At 35.8% G+C, this 9,203-nt stretch overlaps 1 protein-coding gene across 1 annotated transcript; it reads right to left on the reverse strand.

The window, feature by feature from the left end:
• Positions 1-6,143: 6,143 nt before the first annotated feature.
• Positions 6,144-6,790, reverse strand: LOC107464948 (uncharacterized). Its single transcript, XM_016083912.3, has one exon. The coding sequence runs from the start codon at positions 6,703-6,705 to the stop codon at positions 6,307-6,309; it is 399 nt and encodes a 132-aa protein (XP_015939398.1). The 5' UTR covers positions 6,706-6,790; the 3' UTR covers positions 6,144-6,306.
• Between the last annotated feature and the right edge of the window lie 2,413 nt (positions 6,791-9,203).

A 9,203-nucleotide genomic window follows, 5' to 3' on the forward strand; every position in this document is an offset into this window, starting at 1 on the left:
ATGGTAACAGCTTCCACATATATAATACATAATAATGGAGGAAAGCCGAAGGCAATCCTAGTACTTCCTCCAGATAATATCAAAGCTTATAAACAAGTCAAACCATATAGGGGCATCTGACTAAAGATTCTTCGGTCTAACTAATACTTCCCTTTCCGATTCCTTCAAACCTCCCAACCACCAATAGGAGTATAATGTAGCAAACACAATTATATCAAACAAGAAATCTACAAATAGGAGCAATTAAGGCAGTTAGACAATTAGCAAATAGTATGCAGTCAAGTAGGCAATCTCAAACAATTCATATAGTATGCATATGATGAATGCCTGTCCCTAGTGGCTGATGATATCATCTTGTCGGTTATAGAGCCAACCCGACAAGTCCTGGTCGCTAACCATTGGACTTTCCCTCTGTCACGCATCCCCAACTCGAGTTATACTCGTTATAAACTTGATCATAATCATGATCTATATCCATCACCCTCACTGGTGAATATTTACGGGGGCGAGTTCATCCGGGTCTTTCACAGTGCCCGGCCACACTTATGACATAGGGTCAACAGAATATCAAGTCTCAACCTGGAGCACGTGGTGGCTAGCCACTGCTACTACCCAGGGAAACTCGTATCTCAGATAGTGAAAGTGCAAATCACAATTATCAATAGTTCAGCATAAACATGCATGAATTCTCATCCATGGATCAACATCCATATCAGCCATCCGGCTCACGGTTCAGTCCAGAACCAGCCAATATTCATCTCATACACAGCCATTCTGGCTCACGGTTAAATCCATAACCAGCCCATTGGCATCACGGTTAAATCCATAACCAGCCCATTGGCTTCACGGTTAAATCCATAACCAGCCATCTCATTAACAAATACGGCCTTTCGGCCCATGGCATAACAAGCACTTCCACCACCATCCTCCACATCTCACATAATCATCAATGATCCTCATTGATCATTCATTTTCCCTTGCTTCACTCGCAAGTTACCACATCCACTAGCTCCTTCTCTCATAGCTAGGTATATCATAATGATTTAAGTTATAAGTGGTGAGATCGGAGGCTTAGAAGTATGAAATTTGGCTTTTAAAACTCAAAAATAACTTTGGGATGAAAACATGTCCACGCGTACGCGCACACAACGCGCACGCATGGAAGGCCTCGAAAACTCGTCGACGCGTAAGCGTCATGCACACTAACGCATGGAATGAAAGCTAGTCAAACGACGCGCACGCGTTAACCACGCGTACGCGTGGGTACTCTCGTGCCCCAGGCACAAAACTGGCACAGTTCTGGCATAACTCTCTGGAAAATGGCTGGGCATTGGGTGCAGCACATCGGCGCGCCCGCGCACATCACGCGCACGCGTGGATTGCATTTTCTGGAAGATCGGCGCGTACGCGCCAAGTGCGCCTACGCGCGAGGGGTATTTCTGCTAAAAATTTTCTAAGTTAAAGGCTGCAGAATTCACATATTCAAACCCCTATCTTCCAATGGACATAACTTCCTCATTTTAAATCGTTTTTCACCCGTTCTTCGAATGGCATGGACATCCCGGATCCAATTTCATTTCTAAACAGATTTGGTAGAAAACAGAGATCTGTAGTCCAAGTTATGTCCCGTCAAAGTATGCACAAAAACCATGTTTTTCATACAAAAGCACAACATGCCATTTTCAAAACAAGCCATATTCAACTCTTTTCAAAATCAATCAAGACATGCCATTTTCATCCCTTTTCTTTGAAATCAATCAAAATATATCAATTTCAACATCAAGCCTCTTCAACTCACACATTGATACCTTACCATAATTTATCAAAATCACTATCTCATCATGTTAACCCACTTCACCCAAGTGGCTCAAACTCAAATATATTGACATATCATATACTCTTCCTCATGCCAATTCTCAAAAACATCAATTCCACTAAATCATCATTGTACACAATCAATATCATACTCACCATCAACATGGTTCAACCCACAATTCAATCATAACCAATCATCAAGCATATATCACAACATGCATATTTCTCATACATCATACCATCAAGGCATCATTAATCATCATCACATATATGACCACATCATATATATCAACAATTCAACAACATCAACAATTCAATGCCTATCTTAGGGCCTCTAGCCTAAGTATTTCCTACCACATTACATATTAGATACGGAAAACCGAAACTATACCTTAGCCGATTTCCCAAGCTCAACCGGAGCACTTCCAAATCACTTATCCACAAGCTCTCAAGGCCTCAAAACCTCCAAGAACAGATTTTTCACCACCAAATCCCTTTTTCAAACTTTTCAAAATCACCAATCAAGCTCCAATATTCCCATATACACAACCTAAGCCACAATCATCATACCCATACACAACATCTCAATACCCAAACATCATAGAACAATAAATTACACTAGGGTTGAGAATCTTACCACACCCGAGGTCCAAGGAGACAAGATTAACCTTCTCCTTCAAGAGAGTTGGGTCCTATAACATCAAAGAGCCCAAAATCTCAATATTTTTGCTCCTAAAACTCGAAAACAAGGCTGGAATTTCGAAGAGCAAAACGTGGCTTACCTCAAGTTTAATTGTATGGGTTTTGTAGATCTCTCCGCGGTGAACACGTGGCCGCAAACGGAGCGGCAATCGGAGCTCTAGATCAAAAGTTATGGTGGTTTGAAGATCAACCAAGGGAGAGAACTTGAGAGAGTGTTCTTCCCTCCATGGCCTCTCTTTTTCAGCATGAATTGAGTGTTGTGAGGAGAGAGAATGCTAAAAACTAGAGTTTTGGTTTAGTTATGTTGGGCCAAGGGCCCACTTTGGGTCTGGTTGGCCCGGTTTGGCCCGTTTGATCCAATCTTGGTCCGAATTCTATAAAATTGGTACCGAAATTCTCGTCTCAATCTCCTCTATCATATTTAGCCACAAAAATCACATTTTGGGTTTTCTAGAATAAATTCTCATTTATAGGCTAATTAGCCGTTAATTAACTGGGTTTTACAATTGATGAGTTTTTTTTGTGATGAATCATAATAGCTAGGGGTAAGTAGTTGTTATTCTGAATTTGGACTGATTTTGAGCAGAAAACAAAAGAGTTGAGCCAAAGTAAGAGGAAAACTACATGTTCACTGTTAGAAATAGGATCTTTATTGGAACCCATGTTATTCTGAATAAAGCTCAATATAAAATTTGAGTTGAAATTAATATCAAAATCATGTTTAGAATAATTGGTCGATCATGACATGAATTCACCATCGATTGGTAAACCGATCAGGATCGAAATGTTCATTAGAGTCGGACCCATCATACCATAAGGAAAATAAAAGTTATTAGTGACGGGACACCAAAAGTACAGACTAGCTCTTAGTAAAGGAGCAGTATAAAAAAGGTCAAAGGTAGCTAATTCTAAGGCATGTACTATATTTAGAGCTTCCCAAATAGGTTTATACACAGGTGCAAGTTGAGACATCCAAGTCGAAAAAAAGGAACTCAAATTCTTAGAGGGAGCAGTTCTAAACACTCGACCAACAAAGTATGAAGCATTGACATTCTTGCAGAAAATCAATAGTAAATACTCTGGGACGATAAAAAAAGAAGAAATAGACTCAATCTGTTCTTGGATTGCCAAAGGGCCTAAGAAAGAATGCAATATTCCATTTACTAAAAATGACAGAAATACCTAGCGGCGCCAGAGATCAGAGGTCTCTGCATTTGGGTTTAAGGCTTTCAAAGTTCCATTTTCATTGTAGAACTGCACCACTTTAACTACTAATAGAGGAGGGCGAATGACTATATCACCTTCTTTGTGAGAATAAAAAGCAGTAGCCATGATTGCCGAAGAAGTGGAAGCAACGGTAATAGCCGACATAAAACTCGAGTGAGACATGGAGTGGGAAGCCATGGAAGATGCGTCGTTCAAAGAAGAAATAAAGATTAGGGTGTTGAAGTTTTGAAAATTGACGATAATTTGATTGCAAAAGTAATAATTGAGTGAGGGGTACTTTATTCAAGAAATGGCTGACTAATTCCTAGAAAACATAATGTGTTCTCAGAAAAGCGCGCGTCATTTTAAATAATGCGTAAGTGTCCGTTCAGATTTGAGAATTTGAAAAAGCTGCACATGTTCGGCATGAGAAATATTAAAACTTGTAATTTTGAATAGAATAACAAATTTTAAAGGGACAATTTGTTGGTACATAAAATGAATTTTTTTTGACATAAGGGTGTTTCGACTGCCAACATTTTCGACCACAGAAGGAATAATTTCGATTATAAAAAACAAAAACGGGCAAGTTGAAGTCGAAGAAAGATGGTACAAAAAACGTCGAAATTGAAAGGTAAATTTTTCTTGCGCATCAAGGCTTGTTGTTCGACTTTCAAGTTAAGTGAAAAATGTGGGTGCGAAATTTGAGGAACAATCTAAGGAAAACATAGAATTTGAAGACCAAAAAAGATGTAGGTGTCAAAACTTGGGGTCAAGATTCTTCGTGATTAAGGCAAAGTCATGGTTGAGAAAAAAGAGAAAGTAAGGTAGTAGACAACATGTTCCATAACAAGTCAATCTCCATGGTCTATAAATAGTAGAAATTTAGAAGAGCATGAAAATTTCAATCAAGAACACTAGATCATCACATAAACTCATAAAGTTTTCAATCTCAGTAATGTAACGAAAAAATATAAAGTGCAAGTGCATGTAACTGTTGAAAATATATTTTTATTTGCTTTTCTTTTATCTTCTTTTTTCTATTTTTTTAATTTATTTGCTTTAAGTATTTTATTTTTTACTTCTGTTCTTCAAAGATTTTTCTTGCTTTTAATTTTTTAGATTCATTTATTTATTTACAATTTTTTATTATTTGACACTATTCGAGCATCTCATACATTTTGATACAAACGCTAAATAATTTTTGAGTCAAGCTTACTCTTTTTTTAGAGAAATTGTATTTACTCCCTAAATTGAGATTTTGATACAAACTCAATTCAATATTGTGTTGAAATATACCAAAAATCGAATGAAACCATTTGTGAATAAAAAAAAGTAAAGGAAAAGTATATGGAACCAATAGGTTATTAGTCAAAAATTAAACAAAATCACATTAATTTATATTAATAATTAATTTTAAATTTTTTAAATTCAAAATTTAAAAAATTTAAAATTAATTAAGTAAACCTAATTAAAACCAACAAAAACAACCTTCTTCTTCTTTCTCACATTAACCTACCCACCTCTAACAATCACACACACATATCTCTCTCTCACCGTCAGACCCTCTCCCCCTCCTCACCGCAACCCACACCCTCCTCTCTTCCCCTTCCTCCGCCCTCTACAACTTCATCACCCTCCGCCGCCTTTCCCTCGCCCCTGACTTCCACACCTTCTCTTTTGCGTTCAAGGCATGTTCCCTCCTCCCTTCTTCTTCTTCCATCTCCATCGCCCTCTTGCTACACTCCGAGGCCTTCAAATTCGGCTTTTTTGCCGATCCTTTCTCTCTCAACGCCCTCATATGCGTTTACTCCCTCCATCGCCGCGTCCACGATGCCCACAAGCTATTCAACGAGAGTTCTCATAGGAATGTTGTCTCTTATAATGTCATGGTTCATGGATTCGTTAAAATTGGTGAGACTACGCGTGCGCGGAAACTGTTCGACGAAATGTCAGAACGAAATTCTGTGTCTTGGGACACCATGATTGCCGGCTGTATGATGAAGCCATTGATTTGTGACTACAAACTACACAATTATAGAAATATAAAAAAATATTTATTTAATATGCAAAAAAAATTTCTAATACTTAATAAAAGAAATATTCAGTTATATTTTAGTAAAAATAATTAAATATTTATAAAATTTTAAAAAAATATGAAATTTTAAAAAAATAGAGACATTTACATTTGTAATACAAAAAATTCGAAAAATATATAAAAGAACGTCCATTTAGTATGAAAAATAAACATTCTGATACTTATCAGAAAAAACATCGATATATATTACGAGTTATCTCATAGAGATTTTGAATTCACCCAAAAATATTTTAGCTGATTTTTTACTAATACCTTTTTTATTCCTAGCATTGCTCAAAAGTAAATAATCAAATAAACTACTCGTGATTAATCAAGCCTGCGTTGCTTTCATAGCAATTTAAGGCTACGAGTATATATATATAGCATATGTACAATATTTTATGATATGACTACGATAGCTGGACTAACTGAAATGACCCTAAACCTAAGGTCGATGGTGATGAATCATACATATAAATTAAAAAAAAAAGAATATCGCAAGTAAATTAGAGAGTCAGTTTGAGGTCAAGAGGACGATCCTGTTGGCGTTGTTCCTTCTTCCCTTTTCTGGCGTCGGTAACGGTATCACATCGAACAGGGTTGGGAAAAACCGAAGGGGGCTTTCTGAATTCAATCTCAGTAGTAAAATCCTGCAGCTCAAAAGAATCCTCTGCAGTAGTAGTAGTCGTCGTCTTGGCCTTCTTATTAATACCATCGTCATTGCTGGTGTTCATCTTTTTCACGTTCCTCTCGTGCTTCTCCATCTCCTTCAACTCGCTCTTTCGTCGATCTCGAGCGTCTCGGAATCTCCGCAGCAAAGAGTAAAATTTCTCCATCTTGGCCTCATCTCCTGAATCATCGTCGTCATGAACATTTGTAACTACCCCTCTCTTTTTGTGTTCCATATCCTTTGAGAAAAAGAAAACAGAGAAAAATCAAAGAAGAAAGAAAGGAGAGAGGGTCTTATTTAGTGGTGGAATTGGAATTAGAGTTGCGTGTTTTTTAATAGAGGAAGTTTGGGATGAGTGGCATCTTATAAGGGAGGCATACAGCTAAGCGAATCGGTTGGTTGGACTTGTAAAATCAACGGACAATTTTGTTCGGTGACGTTAAGTTGCTGACGTCACTGGCTATAGCTTGAGCTGCTTGCGTGAGCGGTGGCATTATTTGACTTGTGGTCGACAAACGACAACTTACAACACATGGTTAATTCACATAACCACCGACCCCCTTACCAAATACTTGTGCTACACAACCTCTTTTTGTTTTAAGGTAAATGTTAGGGTGTTTAAAGAGTAATGTCTATTTATTAAAAAATATTAAAAATTAATCTTTAATTTAAAAAATATAAGAGTAACTTATTTTTAAAAAATTAAAATTTATTGCAAAAAATAAATTAGGTAAAAGTTAGACAATAATTAATAGATACTATAAAATTGACTTTTTTGAATTCAAAATTTAACTCCAATTAACTGTTGTGAAATTTTAGAGTTTTAAATTAACTGGTTAAATTAGTTTTTTTTTCCACTGTTTTTTTATTTAGTTTTGATTTTTTTTAAAACCCGGTTGAATTGGTTGATTTATTCTTATTTTCAAAACCATGGTGTTACATTATTACTTCTCTTAATAAATGAATAAATAAATCATAAAAATAAATCTTACCCTCTAATTTTCATTTGACGGCTAAAACAAATTTAGATATGGCAGATAATTATATTTATATGTAATATCTATATATAAGTTTTGTAAGTGGTTTAGTTGATATGGGATGAGAAGTGTTGGTGGGTTCCAATTCAAGTGAGGTAGGTTTATAGTATAAGAATTTAATTTTTTGTAGTATAATTTTTTGAGCTTTTTGTAGCTGAAATTTATAAAATTCGAGAAACACGGTTCATCTCGTTTTAATGAGACGGACTCATAATAATAATAATAATAATAATAATAATAATAATAATAATAATTTATTAAAATATTATTTTTTACATAAGACCAAAAAATATTTTTTTTTTAATTATGATATTTAATTACTGGCTTTAAATTTAACTGGTAAAAAACTTTTATGAATATTCTTTGATCTTTTAAAAAATATTCTTTATACGTTATGATTTGTACCGGATCGAATATTGCATATGCTGTTGGAATTATTAGTTATTTTCTCTTTAATCTTGATAAAGAACACTAATAAATAATGAAGTGGATTTTCAAGAATCTTAATAGTATTTTTAAAATTTGTTTATGTTTTAGAAGTGACCAACCTATATTGGATAGTTACATAGATGTAGATATGGTTGGTGATTCTGATTCAATGAACTTTGTTTTCTAGTTATACGATGGTTTTTTATAGGAGGAGTTGGGTCGTGGCAATTCTAATTTCAAAAATATGTTGTCTTTGTCTACAACAAAAGTTGAATATATTGTTGTTGTTGAAACTTCTTAAGAACTCTTGTGGATAAAAAAAAATTCTATTAGAATTAGACATCAATCAAGAAAAATTTGTTATTTTGTGATAGTTAAAATGCTATTCGGTGCGGATTTTCAAAGTCCACAAACTAACCGGTAAGTACATCAAGTCGTACCAAGTAATACCTCAGGTGAGTGAGGGTCGATCTCACGAAAATTGATGGATTGAGCAATAATAGTCGAATTAGTCACTTAGTCAGGCAAGCAAAAAGTAGTGTTTTGGAGTTCAAAAATATTAAACAGTAATTCAGCAAGTATGAAAGCAAACAGTGAGAATTGTGTGAAATATATGTCAGAGGGCAATTAAGGTATCGGAGACGTTTATTCTTCTGGATTAAGTTTTCTTACCAACTAATTTAATCATGCAAGATTCATTTTATGACAAACTGTCAGTAACTAAACCATAATGTCTTAGTAGGGTTTTGGTTTAGTGAGGAGAGAGAATGCTGAAAACTAGGGTTTTGGTTTAGTTATGTTGGGCCAAGGGCCCACTTTGGGTCCGGTTGGCCCGGTTTGGCCCGTTCGGTCCAATCTTGGCCCGAATTCTATAAAATTGGTACCGAAATTCTCATCTCAATCTTCTCTATCACATTTAGCCACAAAAATCACATTTTGGGCTTTCTAGAATAAATTCTCATTTATAGGCTAATTAGCCGTTAATTAACCGGGTTTTACATTCTACCCACCTAATTGGGAATTTTGCCCACAAAATTCAAATACAATTACCTGAGAATAAATGTGGATAATCCGTTCGCATCTCCGACTCAAGTTCCCAAGTGTGTTCCTCAACACCGCCTCGACTCCATGCCACTTTGACTAATGAAACCTCTTTTCCACGCAACAGTTTGATACTAGTATCATCAATTCTGACCGGAGCCACTGGAAGCGTCAAATCTTCCCTTAACTGAACCGACTCAGGTTCTAACACATGGCTAGCATCAGG

This window comes from Arachis duranensis, chromosome 9 (genome assembly GCF_000817695.3).
Source record: "Arachis duranensis cultivar V14167 chromosome 9, aradu.V14167.gnm2.J7QH, whole genome shotgun sequence".
Lineage (NCBI taxonomy): Eukaryota > Viridiplantae > Streptophyta > Magnoliopsida > Fabales > Fabaceae > Arachis > Arachis duranensis.

Excerpts from the sequence above, each read along its gene's own strand:
- LOC107464948 (XM_016083912.3), bottom strand. The coding sequence starts at position 6,705 with ATGGAACACAAAAAGAGAGGGGTAGTTACAAATGTTCATGACGACGAT.